Genomic DNA, 18441 nt, shown 5'->3' on the forward strand with positions numbered 1-18441 from the left:
TGAGTAATTATTTTCAGTTTTATTTAATAAACATCAGTTTCCTTGTAGAAAACAGAATTTCTACCAATTCTACAATACTGTAATAAGGATAAACATATCAAATCACAGACGCTGTTGTTAAACGAAGATGCTTTCTTGCAGATCCAGTCATGAACAGACCTAAACTGGCCGTGCCTATTGTTCATTTATTATGGGTGGATTTCCCATTTTACAAACAAACCTATTATTTAAGGTAAGAGGTTCAGCGTTTCACAATGTCTTTAATATATAATTTCCTGATACCGGAGGGGCAGAATTCCCCTCTGTCCATCCAGTGACATCTGCTTGCAGCTGTAGGGAATTTTGCAGGGCATGCTTTTCCAGAGATAAATACATATAAAGATATAACACATATGAGGTAATGCCCTGGTAACCATATATGACCCCCAATCTTGTCAAACTATAATTTGCTTTATCATTCCTCAAAAAAAATTTTGTTTCTTGTCCTTTTACTACTTCCCCTCTCCTTCTTTTCAGTCGCTCTTATTAGGAATCCACACAAGCATATACCTAAACACTACTATGTCAAGGGCCAGGCCAACTCCTATCTCTTTACCAAAGGACAAAGCCTTCCCTTACTGTTCTACTCTACAGTAATATATGCTCTGGCCTTCTTTAGCCTTTATCATGCATTTGGCTCTAATGTTTTTGTTGCTTAATACTGCTAATTAGTTTTTCACAGGTTTTGACATCTTCCAGTTAGATAGTAAGCTTTTTTTTTTTTTGAGACGGAGTTTGCTTGTCGCCCAGGCTGGAGTGCAGTGGTGCGATCTCGGCTTACTGCAACCTCCGCCTCCCGGGTTCAAGCGATTCTCCTGCCTCAGCCTCCCGAGTAGCTGGGATTACAGGCACCCGCCACCACGCCCAGCTAATTTTTGTATTTTTAGTAGAGGCGAGGTTTCACCATGTCGGCCAGGCTGGTCTGGAACTCCTGACCTCAGGTGATCCACCCGCCTCGGCCTCCCAAAGTGCTGGGATTACAGGTGTGAGCCACTGCACCCGGCATGATTGTAAGCTCCTTAAAGGCAGATTCCTTTATTCTGTTTTTCACACATTCCTCCTGCACGTACCTAGTAGATGCTTTAAATGTCCTGGTTTTGAAAAGTAACATGGTCAATCCCCTATAACCCCACATATATATTTAGTATTCTTTAAAGCTTTTTCCAGAACCAGTCTGGTAATAAACACGGATGTTCTGTTGGCCCGATGCAGGTTTTGGGTGGTTGGTATCAGAACTCATCAGCTGACTCTGTGTCCCAGCCACAGGACTGCAGTTGATCGTCCTGTGGGAATTCAACCTCAATGTCATAAACAAAATTTGGATCATCCTTCTTCTTCTGATTTTTCTCAAAAAGTTCATCCATGATGCTCTTCCTTTTGGCAAGCTCCTTGTCATCTAGTTTGTTCAGGTCTTCCTCAGGATCAATGGTTGTTTCCCTTCGAATTTGTTCCATTGTTTCTGCCAAACTCTGCCCTGACAAGTAACCTCGTAAAAAACTGAATAGCTTCTCTAGCTGCCTCAGGGATACTTGTTCTAGGTAACTCTTGTGTCGTGGATTATTCTTTAATTGTTCAGCAGCTCTGGTGCAATCTGGGAGAGAGAAGAAAACTATATACCACATACATACCACATACATCATATACGCCACAAACTACTGCAACAGCCAAAATAGAACAAAAACTCTGAACCCTGAAAGCATTATCTCCATTATAGTCAAGTAGCTACATGGCTTGATTGAAATGAATTATTTTGTAGAACTATTCTTTTATATTGAGCTTTCAGTGTGGTGGGAGAAGGAGAGATATAGTTTTGACTTTTTTAACTTAAAAATCACTTTGTAGAGATATTAAACACTTTCAACTGGAGAATATGTCCGAGAAGAAAAGTGATATTATAGCTTTTAGATAGCAGTAGTGGTATTTAATAAAATATTTAAGGCTGGGGCGCCGGTGGCTCAAGCCTGTAATCCCCAGCACTTTGGGAGGCGAGTCGGGCAGATCACAGGTCAGGATGATCGAGACCATTCTGGCATAACCGGTGAAATCCCATCTCTACTAAAAAATACAAGAACTAACGGGCGTGGGTAGCGGGCGCCTGTAGTTGCAGCTACTCAGGAGGCTGAGGCAGTGGAATGGCGTAACCCGGGAGGCGGAGCTTGCAGTGGCTGGGAATCCGGCCACGGCACTCCAGCCTGGGCGACAGAGACGGACTCCGTCTCAAAAAAATAATAATATAAATTTTAAAATAAAATAAAATAAAATGATTAAGACTTACAAATAAAACATTTGGAAGGAGAGAAGGGAATTAATATTATGCATAATGCTATATATTAAACCGTAGGCAGCAATCCCAAAAGATTATTAATTATCAAACTGGAAAAAAAAAATTCCCTTTTATAGATTAGGAAACTGAAATCTCATTGACAGTAAGTAATTCATCCAAGTGCACACATCCAGTCCCTGACAGAGTCATGATGTGAACCATGTATTTAGAGCAATATTTAAGACAGGAGGCAAAATAAGACATAAGTTACCTGAAAACTTTGAAAAGTTTCGAAACTGGCATAATGCGCTGGCGAATTTTCCCCTTGGTTTCCTCTCTAGATTAAGACAATAGCTGGAGGCTTGAAACCGAATCCCACATTTCTTGGCAGTGCACATCATTCCCACGTACATGTCAGGGTAAATCAGAGGAAATCTGATGAAAATGTGTAAGTTGCCATAATGACTTCCTGCTACAGGGAAAAACAACTAGCGTGTTGGATAAATGTCATTCATTCCCCTCATCCCTTTGCCCAGAAGATCTGGTTCTAGCAGCTCTCCACACATGTCGCCTGTGAAGCTTCAATTTTTTTTTTTTTTTTTTTTTTTGAGACGGCGTTCTCGCTCTGGTCACCGGGCTGGAGTCAGTGACCAGATCTCAGTCACTGGCACCAAGCTCCGCCTTCCCGGGGTTCCGCCATTCTCCTGCCTCAGACCCCGAGTAGCTGGGACTACAGGCGCCCACCACCTTGCCCGGCTAGTGTTTTTTTTTTCTTTTTTGTATTTTTGAGTAGAGACGGGGTTTCACCATGTTAGCCAGGATCGGTCTTGATCTCCTGACCTCGGTGATCCGCCCGGTCTCGGCCTCCACAAAGTGCTGGGATTACAGGCTTGAGCCACCGTGCCCGGCCAGCTCAATATTTTTTTAAAATTAAAATGTGGAATGCTTCATGAATTTGTGTGTCATCCTCGCGCAGGGGCCATGCTAATCCTCTCTGTATCATCCCAATTGTGGTGTATGTGTGCTGAAGTGATCACAAAGGTCAGTTATTTTGAGAGCTGCCCTGAAGGTTCAGTTTGGTCCTGGGTTAGTTTCAATCTGTTGGATCCCTAAGGCTCTCTGGTTTTCTCAAGGATATAGACTTGTTCCTCTGTGAATCTGGGGATGCAATCCAGTTTGAACCTCTTAGCGTACTGCACTCTTACCGAAGACTGACTATGAACCCCTAAGTCAGTCCAGTAGCTGGTCTTTACTATTTATCAATTTAAAAAGGGCATGTCAAGCATCCTCGGTATCAATGAGTTTTTTTAACCTTAATCATTTTGTCCTGAGAGGTTCACTAGTCCAGAGCTGTCTCCTTTGTACTTTCCCAATTATTTTACGAGAGTTTTTCGTTATTATTTATTTAATCATCTATCTTCCCTTCTAGTCAATCTGGTATGTGAGGGTGGGGGGCATATTCATTTTTCACCACAATATCTCAGCATAATACCTGGAAAGTAGTAGGCGTTCCATACATTGTTTAATGCTATGAATTAAAATGATGGTACCTGTACATTTTCGTAAGCATTTACAGTCTAGAAGCCTGATCAAAAAGCAGACCTGATGCAGAATCAGCTTCTTCATATACAAGTCAGTAACGTCTGCACGGCTTTTATTTTGGCCTGTGTGTCTCACTATATGATATTCTTCTAGCTATAAGAAGCACAGCTATTAGTAGATGAATACTTACTGCTCTCTCTTCCTTTCCCCACCCTCAATGCCCAAATAATATACTTAATCCTAAGCACTGCTTTAGATGTGACTATGACATTCTCAAAAAGATTTGTAAATGTTAAGAAACATTGAGGTAAAAAAAAAAAGAAACATTGAGGTAAAGTGGCATAGGGTGATGATATCTTCGTGAACTCAGTTCTGCTGAATAATCACTATTAGGAACATACTTTTAATAAAATACTTAGCAGTGATTATACACCTTCATTGTAGAATACTGGGGGCAAAGGAGAGGGGAAACATATAGAAAATAATCACCCTTAATTGTGTCCAGTCTTTTTTCTAGGCATATAGTTTATAGTATGTTTCACACATACCATATCATACAAGCTATTTCCTGAAGTTCAAATTTAACAACATATGTTATTATTTTGTCATTAAATGTTTTACTACAATGTAACATTTTATACGACTGCTAAGTGTTGTATTTTACGGATGTACTATAATCATATTATTCACCACTTATTGTTGGACATGAGAATTTTTACTCTTAGAAAATTAATCACATATAAGCCCAGGAACAGTGGCTCACCCCAGTCAGCATTTTGGGAGGCTGAGGTGGGCAGATCACTTGAGGTCAGGAGTTCGAGACCAGCCTGGCCAACATGGTGAAACCACATCCCTACTGAAAATACAAAAATTAGCTGGGCATAGTGGCAGGTGCCTGTAATCCCAGCTACTCAAGAGGCCGAGGCAGGAGAATCGCTTGAAGCTGGGAGGTGGAAGTCACAGTGAGCCGAGACGGTACCACTGCATTCCAGCCTGGGTGACAGAGCAAGATTCCATCTCAAAAAGATGGAGGCAGGCATGGTGGCTCAGGCCTGTAATTCCAACACTTTGGGAGGCCAAGGAGGGACGATCCCTTGAGGCCAGGAGTTTGAGACCAGCCTGGGCAACACAGCGAGACCATGACCATGTCTCTACAAAAAATTTAAAAATTGGCCAGTCATGGCAGCATGCACCTGTAGTCCCAGATACTCCAAAGGCCAAGGTGGGAGAATCGCTTGAACCCAGGAGTTTGAGGCTGCAGTGAGTTGAGATGGTGCCACTGCACAACAGCCTCTCCAAAGCGTCATACGCCTATTCTAAAAAAAAAAAAAAAACTTTAAAAAATTACTGTGCTCTACCTCTAATCTGATGCAATGATCCCACACCATTTTCTCCTTCTTTTCCTTCTCTTCCTTTTTTTTCCCAACGAATACTACTCCCAATTCACCTAACTAAAATTTGATGTTAGTAAACTAGAACCTACTGGGCACAATATAAACTACACACACTGAAGCAATGGCTGTACTCCTCAAAGATGTATGCAGTTGGTACTCAAATAATGTAGTTTTTTTTTTTTTTTACCAGACTCTTCTTTTAAAATTTAACTTCAATTTTGCTAAAGTAATGTATTTGGAATATAAAATAATTCTATAAGGCTTATAACAACAAACTATAGTCCTTGGCCCTACTCCTCTTCATACGGAGCCAGATTGAATTTTTAAAAGCATGTCTTCCAAAATTTATCTCTCCATTTCTTAAGAAACATGCTTATACTACCATTTTCAGTTTTTATTTTTTTGAAACAGAGTCTCGCTCTGTCGCCCAGGTTGCAGTGCAGTGGCTTGATCTCGGCTCACTGCAACCTCCGCCTCCCGGGTTCAAGCGACTCTCATGCCTCAGCCTCCGGAGTAGCTGGAATTACAGGTGCCCACCACCACGCCCAGCTAAGTTTTGTATTTTCACTAGCGACGGGGTTTCGCCATGTTGGCCAGGCTGGTCTCGAACTCCTGACCTCAGGTGATTCGCCCAAAGTGCTGGGACTATACGCGTGAGCCACCTTGCCCGGCTATTTTCAGTTTTGGATGGTATCTTTTGACATACATTCTGTTTCCTCTTTGAGACACCAGCTCTAGAGCCCTCTATTCCACTCCAAGAAGCCTGTGCTCTCTTGGCCTGCTTACAGATTCCACTCGGTTCAGGAATAAGGATGCCACGTTTATACAATTATTCTTCCTGGACACGAATACTCTCCAGAGATCAGTAACTGCCCACCATCTTGTTAGGAAGCCCCACAGCACCTAAGGGTACGGATGTCCCCAAACGGTAGAGGGTTCTCTCCCTACTCACGTCTCCACTAGTGCAAGGCTGGCTTTCTTACCCTGAGAGAAATACAGAAATGACATCTTCTGCAGGCCAACGTCTAAACAACCAGGAGTGGGTTTTTCCACCCAACCGCAGTGCACGGAAAGCACCTAAGCCGACTTCGGGGCCGGGCGGAGCCTGGCGCTGCGGGAAGAGGCCACAGCCACAGCCCTACTGACGAGCCCGAGGGGTGAACTCCCCGGCTGGAGGCCCGAACCCTCACACACCGGGAAGCGGAGGTGCGGCCGGCCGGGTGCAGGGTCCACCGGCTCCCACCTAGGCGTGCAGGGATTCCGGGGTGCGCTGGCCGAGCCGTTTCCACAGTAACAGGCCGGGCGCGCATCCCCGCGCGTGCGCAGCTCCTCGCCCGCCCCCGGGTGGGCGGAGAGGGGAACGGCGGGGCGGGGACCTTTGGGGGCCGGGGCTACAGGCCGAGGGGAACTGCGGCCGCCAGGTGCGCGCCCAGTCCTCTGTCCCGGCCGGTAAATCTGGGGCAGCGCGCGGTAGGAGCTGCGGGCGGCCAGGCCCCTTCCTGCGTCCGCACCTGGCCCCGCGCGCCCCTCTCGGGCGTCCGGCCTCCGGCGTCCTGGCGGCTTGGGTGGCGGCGGTTCAGGCGCTCGCCTGGCTGCTCCTCGGGGAGGCGGCGGGACTCACGAGCGGGCCGGCCGAGGCCCTCAGCGCCGCGCGCTCTGACGAGGGTAAGGGGGCGGGGCTGCGGATGCGGGCGGGGTTTGGGGGCCAGAGCGTGGGGAGCGGTCCCAGCTCCCCGGCGTCTCCGCGGGTTGCGGGGAGGTGGGGACCCGGCGCGGGACTTAGATCAGCAGGGCGAGCCAGAGGAGGTCAAACATTAGAGCCGCGTGCCCTCCTCCCGCCCCCGGCCCTGCCGTGCGCTTTGCTCTGCGGCGGATCCCGGGTCTCCGGAGAGTCGGGCTCGGGCCCTGCGGTTCCCAGGCTGGACTGGCCGCCATGTCACTAAGGTTCTGAGAAGGAAAGTCAGCCGTCAGGCGTCTTGGGATGCTCTTGGGTTGCACGAAGCTTCTGATCACCAAGGGGCCAGCAAGGCCTTAGCGCCCTGTGAGGCCTGAGAATGCCTAAACCGAATATAGGACTGCGTGGCAAACTCCTAGTTGTTCGTACAAGTAGTAGGCAGACTGCTTGTACTACTGAGGCAGGCGAGTGCGGGAATAATTACAATAAAGTGGTAAGGTTTGATGGGAGGAAAGCACCAACCCGGCAAGTTTCTCCATCTGTAAAATGAGGATGTTTCTGTCATCCTTGGTACCATTTAGATCCATTTAGTATCTGTCAATCAGTGCAGTTCTGTACTTGTGTGTTTACATACTGGGTTTTCAAGTTTATCTAAACAAAGGATTATGAGGGCAAGAATTTCTTTTTTTTTGAGATGGAGTCTCACTTGCCCAGGCTGAAGTGCAATGGCGCGATCTCGGCTCACTGCAACCTCCGCCTCTCCCAAGTTCAAGCAATTCTGCCTCAACCTCCCAAGTAGCTGGGATTATTACAGGCGCCCGCCACCATGCCCAGCTAATTTTGTGTATTTTTAGTAGAGACGGGGTTTTGCCATATTGGTCAGGCTGGTCTTGAACTCCTGACCTCAGGTGATCCACCCTCCTCAGCCTCCCAAAGTGCCGGGATTACAGGCGTGAACCACCATGCCCGGCCAGAAGAATTTTTAAACAGTTGGATTTGGTCATCTCTAGAGGCTTCCAGCATTGGCATTTTATAATTAAAAAGGGGTCAAAATTAGCCGGGCCTGATGGCATGCGCCTGTAGTCCCAGCTACTCGGGAGGCTGAGGCAGGAGAATCGCTTGAACTAGGGAGGCCAAGGTTGCAGTGAGCTGAGATCGCGCCATTGCACTCCAGTCTGGGTGACAGAGGGAGACTCTGTCTCGAAAAGAAAAAAAATAAAAAGGAGTCAATTTCCAGAGCCAGTTCACCACAACCAAAGTAATATTTAAGAGGAAAAATGTTGAAGATAAATTCACATCCAACAAATTCTTTTTAAAAATGGTACTTTTGCCTTTAAAATCATAACATTCTAGTACTTGCTATACTATTTATAAATCAGCCTTTCTCCGGTCCCGGTGATCAACTGCTGTCTGGTGTACATACCAATAGAATTTAAACCTGTTAATAATTTTTCTTCTAATTTGATTTATAGTTGGATAGTAGCCCTCACTTCCCACCCTACCCGCATTAAAATTAAACATGATGAAGAAAAATCTGGATTTGTGCTGGGTACAGTGACTCACACCTGAAATTCTAACACATTGGGAGGCTGAGGTGGGAGGATTGCTTGAGGCCAAGAGTTCAAGAGCAGCCTGGAAAACACAGCAAGACCCTGTCTCTACAAAAAAATGTAAAAGTAGCCAGGTGTGGTGGCGTGGGCCTGTAATCCTAGCTACTTGGGAGGCTGACACAGGAGGATTGCTTGAGCCCAGAGGTTCAAGGCTCCAGTAAGCTGTAATCATGACACTGCACTCCAGCTTGTGTGACAGAGTAAGGCCCTGTCTGTCTCTCTCTTTTTTTTTTTTTGAGACAGAGTCTCACTCTGTTGCCAGGCTGGAGTGCCGTGGCGTGATATCAGCTCATTACAACTTCTACCTCCCAGGTTCAAGCGATTCTCCTGCCTCAGCCTTCCAAGTAGCTGAGACTACAGGTGCACACTACCACACCTGGCTAATTTTTTGTATTTTGGTAAAGACGGGGTTTCACCATGTTGGCCAGCATGGTCTCAAACTCTTGACCTTGTGATCTGCCCGCCTCGCCCTCCCAGAGTGCTGGGACTGCAGGCATAAGTCACCATGCCTGGGCTCTTTGTTCTTTTTTTTAAGAGGCAGAGCCTTGGCTGGGTGCTGTGGCCCATGCCTGTAATCCCGGCATTTGGGAGGCCGAGGCGGGCAGATCACCAGGTCAAGAGATCGAGACCAGCCTGGTCAACGTGGTGAAACCCCATATCTACTAAAAATACAAGAATTAGCCGGGCATGATGGTGGGTACCTGTAGTCCTAGCTACTCCGGAGGCTGAGGCAGGAGAATCACTTGAACCTGGGAGGCGGAGGTTACAGTGAGCCGAGATCGTGCCACTGCACTGCAGCCTGGCAACAAAGTGAGACTCCGTCTCAAAAAAATAAATAATTAAATAAAAATAAAAAAAGAACAAATAAAAATCTGGATTAGTATAAGATACATATGGGATTTGGGGATTTGTTTATTTGGGAAAAGATCATATGCTTCTCCAAAGCAAATACAATTTCTTTTTTGAGGGTTGGAGGTTTTCCAGTGAAATGTAACTAGACAAATTCTAAAAGAGCTGTAACACTAAAATTTCTTTCAATTTTAGTGTTGAACGTGGAAGTATTTTAGGCTTTAAAAGTCAGGCATACCTTTCTTCTATTCGGTCACGTAGTTAGTTGTATGACCCAGGGCCATTTACTAATGCTTTAGAAGTTCAAGTTTCCTTCTGCAAACAAATGTCAGTGATTTTGCTTATTTTGCTGTAGATTGTGAAAGTTAAAACACATACGAAAGCACCAAGTAGAGGATCTAGCACGTTAGATGTTATTTTTTTTATTTTTTATTTTTTATTTTTATTTTTTTTGAGACAGAGTCTGGCTCTGTCGCCCAGGCTGGAGTGCGGTGGCCGGATCTCAGCTCACTGCAAGCTCCGCCTCCCGGGTTTACGCCATTCTCCTGCCTCAGCCTCCCAAGTAGCTGGGACTACAGGCGCCTGCCTCGTCGCCCGGCTAGTTTTTTTTTTTTGTATTCTTTAGTAGAGACGGGGTTTCACCGTATTAGCCAGGGTGGTCTCGATCTCCTGACCTAGTGATCCGCCCGTCTCGGCCTCCCAAAGTGCTGGGATTACAGGCTTGAGCCACCGCGCCCGGCCAGATGTTATTTTTAAAATGTTATTTTTTTCCATTCTTTCCTCATTCCTTCAGATAGTTTCACCTTCACATCATTTTTCTTAATGTATCTTTTCAGAAATATATCGAATGGATTCAGCAATATGCAAGGATAATAATAAGATTATGCAAATAATATATAGTAATATATAGTTTTCTGTGTGTGTGTGTGTGTGTGTGTGTGTGTGTGTGTTTTGTTTTGTTTTGTTTTTTGTTTTGAGTCAAGGTCTGGCTTTGTCACCCAGGCTGGAGTGAACTGGTACAGTCTCTGCTCACTGCAGCCTCCCTCTGCCTCCTGGCCTTAAGCCATCCTCCCACCTAAGCCTCCTAAGTAGCTAATTTTTGTATTTTTCTTAATGGAGATGGAGTCGCGCTATGTTGTCCAGGCTCGTGTGTTTTTTAAATGTTCTTCCCACAGATTTACAGCTTTTAAAATGGGACAAAATTCCATAGCAAATGCCTGGCAGAGTTGCTGGTCAATAGTAACTGAATTTTGAGTTTTAAGATGCTTACATTGAGTAATAGTTTTCTTTTTTTGTGTTTAGAGACAAGGTCGCTCTCTGTCACCCAGGCTTGAGTGCAGTGGTGTAATCATAGCTCACTGCAGCCCCCATCCCGTGGGTTCAAGCAATCCTCCCACTTCAGGTGCAAGCTGGCACACCTGGCTCTGAGTAACAGCTTGAATGTCTGGAATCTGGATGAAGTCAGTATACTAAGATTTCTGGTTATTCTAAGTTTACAGTGGAACCCGTTGAAGCTTTAAGTGCCTCCAGCTTTTTTTTTTTTTTTTTTTTTAAACCTTCCAGCATCTCCACAAGGCATAAATGTACCATTTTCCTGCTTTTGTAGGCATGGATGTTGGAATATAGAAGTTGCCAGTATGTATCTATCTGATACACAGTTTCAGTGAACTAGGGTTAAAATGGAGATTTCCTGGCTCTTTAGCTGTCCTGTTCCTTTCTGGCATCTTGGGATCACCTGAATAAAGTAGTATTAATAACAAACACTTATATAGAGCACTTAATATGTATTCTTACTACTGTTCTAAGTGCTTCTACATATGTATTAAATTCTTATGATAGCTAGTAGAGAGATAAACTATCTTGCCCAAAGTTGACACAGCTATTAAGTTGCAGACTGGGATTTGAAATCAGGCAATCTAACTTCCGAGTCATTGTTCTTAACCACAGTGCTATATTGCAAGTAGATTTCTCTCTCTCTCTCTCTCTCTCAAATTGCTTAAATTTTAGAAGTTTTTGTTTTTAGGTTGGTTAGATTTTCTAGGCAAGTAAAGCCTACTAAAATAACTCTTTTCTAATTATTTAAATATTGTTTTATTCAGTGCTTTTATTTTTTAAAAGTTATCTTTTGGTTCTTACAGGCACAAGGGCCACGTGTTCTGAAATTATTTTGAGGCAAGAAGTTTTGAAAGATGGTTTCCACAGGTAAGTTGCCCATTGATTTCTATTTCTATTAAAATAATGTCTCATATAATTGAGAGCAAAAAATTGATGGTTGAAATATGTATAAGTTGAAAAATCAGGCCGGATGTGGTGGCTCTCATCTGTAATCCCAACACTTTGGGAGGCCGAGGTGGGCGGATCACAAGGTCAGGAGTTCGAGACCAGCCTGCCCAACATAGTGAAACCCTGTCTCTACTAAAAATACAAAAATTAGTTGGGCATCGTGGTGCACACACCTGTAGTCCCAGCTACTCCAGAGGCTGAGGCAGGAGAATCACTTGAACCCAGGAGGTGGAGGTTGTGGTGAACTGAAATCATGCCACTGCACTCCAGCCTGGGCAACAGAGCGAGAGTCTGTCTCAAAAAGAAAAGAGAAAAATCACTTGCTTCCTCAGAGTTAACTCAGTGATGGCATATGTGGTTCACACTTTGAAATAATGATTAATTGAGTGGAGCAAAGAAGAAAACAAATATGTATTGTTTACCACGTACAATTGTCCCTTGGTATCTGAGGGGATTGGTTCCTCCTGGACCTCCCCTGAGGACACCAAAATCCTCAGATGCTCAAGTACCCTATATCAAATAGCATAGTATTTGTATAGAACCTACACACACCGTTTCGTATACAGTATATTTTTATATATGCAACCAGTGCCTATATATACAATATTCCATTTAATCTTTACAATGGCATGAGATAGATGATTTTTTCTTATTTTTCAGATGACGGAGGTAGAGCTCAAAGAATTTAAATAATTTGGTAGAAATTAGGGTGATAGAGCTGTGACTCAAATTTAGTACTAGTATACTTGAAAGCCATCTCAAGTACTGTGATACACTACTCTAAATCACTATTTCTCACTACTGTTGATTCTAAATGACCAAGCTGTTTCCAAAAAAGAAACTGTCTTCAAAAGATGAATATTTGCCTGTATTGAAGATCTTTACAAGTCTGGCAAAAGGGTGTGGAAACTGTTCCTCAAGAAAACTTCCCCCAACTGAAGCTTCTCAAGGCGATTATTTTGAAATGATTCTCAGATACTTGATATATAAATTCTGATTCATTTATTTATTTTTTAAATTTTTTTATGCCGGGCACAGTGGCTCACACCTGTAATCCCAGCACTTTGGGAGGCCGAGGCTGGCAGATCACGAGATCGGGAGTTCAAGACCAACCTGGCCAACATGGTGAAACATGTACTAAAAATACAAAACATTAGCCGAGTGTGGTGGCAGGTGCCTGTGATCCCAGCTACTCAGGAGGCTGAGGCAGGAGAATTGCTTGAACCCGGGAGGCGGAGGTTGCAGTGAGCCGAGATTGTGCCACTGCACTCTGGCCTGGTGACAGAGTGAGACTCTGTCTCAAAAAAAAAAGGGGAAGGGTATAGTTATTTCACCATGAAGTATATTTGTGTTAGGTTTTGTAGATAGCTTTTATGAGTTGAGGACTTCCTCTTAAGTTTCTGGTTTCCTGAGAGTTTTTTTTTTTTTTTTTTTCCATGATTGGGTGTTAAATTTTGTCAGATAGTTTTTCTTCCTCTGTTTTGAGAGGATCATACAATTCTTATATTTTATTCTGTTAATATGATGAAGTACATAGATGTTTCCAATAGTGAACCTACTCCTTGGTCATTCGATATTATCTTCTTGAAATAGATCTGGATTTGTTTTGCTAATAACTTGCTAGGTATTTTCACTTGTATGTTCATGAAGGCTATTGGCCCATGACTCTGTTGTGATGCCTTATTCTGGTTTTGGTGTCAGGGCATTGCTGGCCTTATTGATTGGGAAACATTTTCTTCTTCTCTAGTTTCTGCTTGTGTAGCGTTGGTATTATTTATTCCTTTAATGTTTAATAGAATTTAACAATGACTATTTGAAGCTCTGTTTTTGGGTGTGTATGCTACATTTAGGATTGTTCTTGATGCTCTTGATATGTTCTTGATGAACTGGATGAATTGACCCCTTTATCTTTGTGTAATGTCTTTCTTTATGACTGACAATATTCCTTGTCCTGGAGTCTCCTTATTCTACTATTAATATAGCCATCCCGGCCAGGCGTGGTGGCTCACGCCTGTAATCCCAGCACTTTGGGTTTGGGGAGCCGAGACGCGGGATTCACGAGTTTCAGAGATCGCATCCTGGGTAATACCGGTGAAACCTGTCCTCTTACTTAAAAAATACAAAAAACTAGCCGGGCGACGAGGCGCGCCTGTAGTCCCAGCTACTCCGGAGGGCTGAGGCGGAGAATGGGGCGTAAAACCCGGGGAGGCGGGAAGCTTTGCAAGTGAGCAGATTCCGGGCCCACTGGCAACTCCAGCCTGGTCGGCAGGAGCAAGACTCCGTCTCAAAAAAAAAAAAAAAAAAAATAATAGCCATCCCATATTTATTATTAATATTTGCATATCTTTTTTATTCTTTTACTTGTATCATCTTTATCTTCAGTGTGTTTTCTGTAGATAGCATATAGTTAAGGGTGGCCTTTTTTTTCTTTCCAAATCCCAAGAGCCTGTGAAAGGAGTTGCTATTTTATCCATCTGTCAGTCTCTGCATTCTAATTGGAGTGATTAGACCATTTATTTTTAATGTAAATATTAATATGGTTGGTTTGGTTTAAATATGTCTAGCTACTTTTTTTTCTATTTGTTTTTCTCTTTGTTGCATCTGGTCTTCTCTTTTTCTTGCCTTATTTTGGATACACTGAGTATTTATTAAGCATTCTGTTTTATCTCAAGTGTTGGCTGATTGGCTATCTGTCTCTGGTTTTAATTTGCTGCTTTAGGGTTTACACTGTGCAATCGTTACCTATCACAGTCTACCTTCAAATAATTTTATTCCATGTCACAGATACTGTTTTATCAGGACAGTTTCATCTCCTTCTCTTTTCTATGCTGTTGTTATCACATATTTTACATTATTTTTCACATGCGTTATGAGCCCCACAATATATTGTTATTGGTTTTCTTTAAGCAGTCACTTTTACATTATTTATTTTAATTGTGATAAAATACCCATAACATAAAATTGACAATTTTACCTTTTTTTTTTTTTTTTTTTTTTTTTTTTGAGATGGAGTCTTGCTCTGTTGCCCAGGCTGGAGTGCAGTGGCGCGATCTTGGCTCATTGCAGCCTCTGACTCCCTGGTTCAAGTGATTCTCCTGCCTCAGCCTCCCGATTACAGGCACATACCAACACGCCCAGCTAATTTTTGTGGGAGACAGGGTTTCACCATGTTGGCCAGGATGGTCTCCATCTCCTGACCACATGATCCGCCTGCTTCAGCCTCCCAAAGTACTGGGATTACAGGCATGAGCCACCACGCCCAGCCTAATTTTAACTATTTTTAAGTGTACAATTCAGTGGCATCGAGTACATTCACATTATTGTGCTACCATCACCACCATTCATTTGCAGAACTCTTTATTTTGTACAACTGAAATTCTTTGCCTATTAAGCAATAACTACTCATTTCTCTTTCTCCCAGCTCCTGGCAACCAGCATTCTTGTCTCTGTGAATTTGACTCCTCTGGGTACCTCATATAAGTGGAATCATATAATATTTGTGACTAGCTTGTTTCACTGAGCATAATGTTCTCACCATTCCTTCGTGTTTTAGGGTATGTCAGAATTTCCCTTCTTTTTAAAGCTGAATAATATTCCATTGTATGTTTATACCACATTCTGCTTATCCGTTCATTGTTGATGGGCACTTTGGTGGCTCCTGCTTTTTGGCTGGTGCCTCTTAAATGCCTGCTTTCATGTACCCAGCAGTGGAATTGCTGGATCATATGATAATTCTGTGTTTTTGAAAAATTGTCATAGAGTTTTCCATAGTGGCCACATCATTTTACATTCCCACCAGCAACGCTCAAGGGCTCCAATTTGTCTAGCAATCATATTTGAAAGCAATTAAAACATGAGAAAAAAGTATTTTATATTCCCCACATAGTTACCATTTTAGTCTCTTCTTTCTTATAGATTTATGTTTCTGTCTAGTATCATTTACTTGCTGTCATTTCTTGCAGTGACAAATTCTCTTAGTTTTGTTTGTCTGAATCTTTATTTTGCTTTCATTTATGGAAGATTTTCCTCCTGGATATAAAATTCTAGATTGACAGCCGCTTTTCTTTTACTACTTTAAATAAGTTGCTCCATTATCTTCTAGCTTATTCTTATCTTTGTTAATCTCTATATAATTATTGATAACTTTTAAGATTGTTTTCCATTGACTGGATAATAATATGCCTTGATGTGATTTTCTTTGTATTTATCCTGCTTGGAGTTGGTTGGGCTTCTTGGATTTGTAGACTTATAATTTTTATGAAATTCAGAAAGTGTTCAGCCATTATATCTTCATTTTTTTTTTTCTGTTATAGTCTCTTCTCTATTTTAGGAACTCCCAATATATGTATACTAGACTACTTGATACTGTTTAAAGGCCGTGGAGGCTGTTCTTTTTTTCTCCCTGGTCTTTTTTCCTCTCTTAGCTTCAGCATGGATAGTTTTTGTTGCTCTGTCTCCAAGTCACTGGTCTTTTCTTCTTCAGCATCTAATGGCTTTTAATTACATCTGAGTAAGTTTTTATTTCAGAAATTATATTCTTCATCCCTTAAAGTTGCATTTAGCTTTTTAAAAAAATATATCTTCTCTCTCTGTCTCTCTTTTTTTTTTTCTTGAGATGGGGTCTTGTCTCTGTCCCCCAAGCTGGAACATAGTGGTGCTATCAGAACTCACTGCAGCCTTGACCTCCTCGGCTCAAAAGATTCTCCTACCACACCCTCCCTTGTAGTTGGGACTATAGGCACACATCACCACGCCTGGCTAATTTAAAAATTTTTTTTAGTGACGGGTCTCTCTATATTGCTTAGGCTGGTCTCAAACTCCTGGCTTCAAACAATCCTCCTGCCTCAGCCTCCCAAAGCGCTGGGATTACAGGCATGAGCCACCGTCCTCGGCCTATTTTTTTCCTTTTTCTTTTTTTTAGATGGGGATTTGCTCTGTCCCCAGGCTGAAGTGCAGGGGCACGATCTCGGCTCACCGCACCCTCCACCTCCCAGGCTCAGGAGATTCTCCTGCCTCAGCCTCCTAAGTAGCTGGACCACAGGCATGCGCCACCATGCCCGGCTAATTTTTGTATTTTTGGTAGAGACTGGGTCTTGCCACGTTACCCAGGCTGGTCTCGAATTCCTGAGCTCAGGCAGTACACCTGCCTCAGCCTTCCAAAGTGCTAGGATTATAGGCATGAACCACCATGCCTGCCCTGTGGCCTTTTTTTTTCTATGTAAATATCCAGTTGTTTCAGTACCATTTGTTGAAAAGACTATCCTTTCCCCATTAAATCACGTTGGTACTTTTACTGAAAATTGTGTGTTACTGGATTCCATTCCTTTCCATTGATCTTTGTCTATTTTTACAATAATGCTATAGTGGCTTATGACATGAATTATGAAAGATCTAATGGATGATTCTGACATGTTATAAATATTTCATTTGACCTGATAATCTACTTTTGGAAAATGAATTTTGAAATATAGTGTTTTCACTAATAGGAATACCATGTTATGTTATCTCATTTAACAGTTGAATGAAGAGATTTACTTTAAATGTACTTGTCTTACAGAGACCTTTTAATCAAAGTGAAGTTTGGAGAAAGCATTGAGGACTTACAGACCTGCCGACTCTTAATTAAACAGGACATTCCTGCAGGACTTTTTGTGGATCCATATGAGTTGGCTTCATTACGAGAGAGAAACATAACAGAGGTACAGTTATTAGGGGATTTTTTGGGAGAGAAATTAATTTGGGGTGCTATAGTTTGGACTAAGGAAAAATAGCAGGTTTTCTTTTTTGAGGCGGAGTCTCGCTCTGTCGCCCAGGCTGGAGTGCAGTGGCCTGATCTCAGCTCACTGCAAGCTCCGCCTCCCGGGTTTACGCCATTCTCCTGCCTCAGCCTCCCGAGTAGCTGGGACTACAGGCGCCCGCCACCTCGCCCGGCTAGTTTTTTTTGTATTTTAGTAGCGACGGGGTTTCACCGTGTTAGCCAGGATGGTCTCGATCTCCTGACCTCGTGATCCGCCCGTCTCGGCCTCCCAAAGTGCTGGGATTACAGGCTTGAGCCACCGCGCCCGGCCAAAATAGCAGGTTTTCTTTTCATTTTGTTAAAGTGTATGAAGTGACATTTTTAGAGAGAGAATGGGCATAGTCTTTGTCAAGTGAGTGACTCTTGTCAGGGATAAGCCAACTAAGCTGAGCTAGTTAAATGCTTTTTAGCAAGGTAGTTCACAGCTCAGTGACTAAGAAAATTATCTGTGTGTATGTGTATGTCTTGAGAAAATTAATGATTAATAAATAGTGCCTCCACAGTAACTTTGTTAATGAGAATGGCATATACCCCAACATCTGGGTAAGTGTCGCATCATTGCACTCCAGCCTGGGCATCAGAATGAGATTTTGTCTCAAAAAAAAAAAAACAAAACTGAGGCACAAGGAGGCCAAATAACTTACTCAAAATCGTATAGGTAAATGGAAGAGCCAATAAATGGATCCAGGATTGTCTGGTTGCAATATTGTTGCCCTTGCTGGGCCTAAATCTTACCCCTTAGTTAGAAGAGTTTCCCTGACTTTGATAAGAATTCCTTGGGGGCACGTTTGTACAGATTATTGCCTTCCTGGGAAATCCTGATTCATTAGGTCTGATTGGACCCGAAAATCTGGTTTGAAGAACCCAGATGATTTTTTTTTTTTTTTTTTTTTTAATTATTGTGGGTATGTAGTAGGTATATATAACCTAGGTGATTTCTGTTAAGAAATTTTGGGAGACACTGTCTTAGCTGGTAAGATTATAATCTA

At 43.0% G+C, this 18441-nt stretch overlaps 3 protein-coding genes across 6 annotated transcripts in view; 2 read left to right on the plus strand and 1 right to left on the minus strand.

The window, feature by feature from the left end:
• On the minus strand, positions 1–6576 carry CEP19 (centrosomal protein 19). Of its 3 annotated transcripts, none has more exons than XM_017892223.1 (3): positions 6222–6576; positions 2574–2737; positions 1–1630 (listed from the first exon to the last, which is right to left on the minus strand). In XM_017892223.1, exons 2-3 carry the CDS (start codon positions 2713–2715, stop codon positions 1269–1271), a joined length of 504 nt encoding a protein of 167 aa, XP_017747712.1. In that variant the 5' UTR covers positions 2716–2737; positions 6222–6576; the 3' UTR covers positions 1–1268. The 3 variants fall into 3 exon arrangements, with proteins under 3 accessions (XP_017747712.1, XP_017747711.1, XP_017747709.1); XM_017892222.1 differs by having other exon boundaries at positions 2574–2771; XM_017892220.1 differs by having other exon boundaries at positions 2574–2774.
• Positions 6486–18441, plus strand: part of PIGX (phosphatidylinositol glycan anchor biosynthesis class X) — a gene marked incomplete at its 5' end in the record, with an annotated part of 25668 nt that continues 13712 nt past the window's right edge. Inside the window, 3 exons of the mRNA XM_017892193.1 lie at positions 6486–6903; positions 11511–11574; positions 17213–17354. Coding sequence (XP_017747682.1) covers positions 6486–6903; positions 11511–11574; positions 17213–17354 — 624 coding nt within the window. The remainder of the gene's footprint in view (positions 6904–11510; positions 11575–17212; positions 17355–18441) is intronic.
• PAK2 (p21 (RAC1) activated kinase 2) overlaps positions 17277–18441 on the plus strand; it is a 120696-nt gene continuing 119531 nt past the window's right edge. The window contains exon 1 of one of the 2 annotated variants that reach the window (XM_017892217.1): positions 17277–17354. The gene's annotated coding sequence lies outside the window, so the exon portion shown is untranslated. The remainder of the gene's footprint in view (positions 17355–18441) is intronic. The other variant, XM_017892219.1, reaches the window with a different exon arrangement.

Source organism: Rhinopithecus bieti, unplaced genomic scaffold (genome assembly GCF_001698545.2).
Source record: "Rhinopithecus bieti isolate Rb0 unplaced genomic scaffold, ASM169854v2 scaffold_21777, whole genome shotgun sequence".
In the NCBI taxonomy this organism is placed as follows: domain Eukaryota; kingdom Metazoa; phylum Chordata; class Mammalia; order Primates; family Cercopithecidae; genus Rhinopithecus; species Rhinopithecus bieti.

Excerpts from the sequence above, each read along its gene's own strand:
- CEP19 (XM_017892220.1), bottom strand. The coding sequence starts at position 6,246 with ATGTCATTTCTGTATTTCTCTCAGG. Across the intron at positions 2,775-6,221 it reads ATTTCTGTATTTCTCTCAGG|CAGGAAGTCATTATGGCAAC; the intron begins GTAAGAAAGCCA and ends TTTTCCCTGTAG. Across the intron at positions 1,631-2,573 it reads AAACTTTTCAAAGTTTTCAG|ATTGCACCAGAGCTGCTGAA; the intron begins GTAACTTATGTC and ends TCTCTCTCCCAG.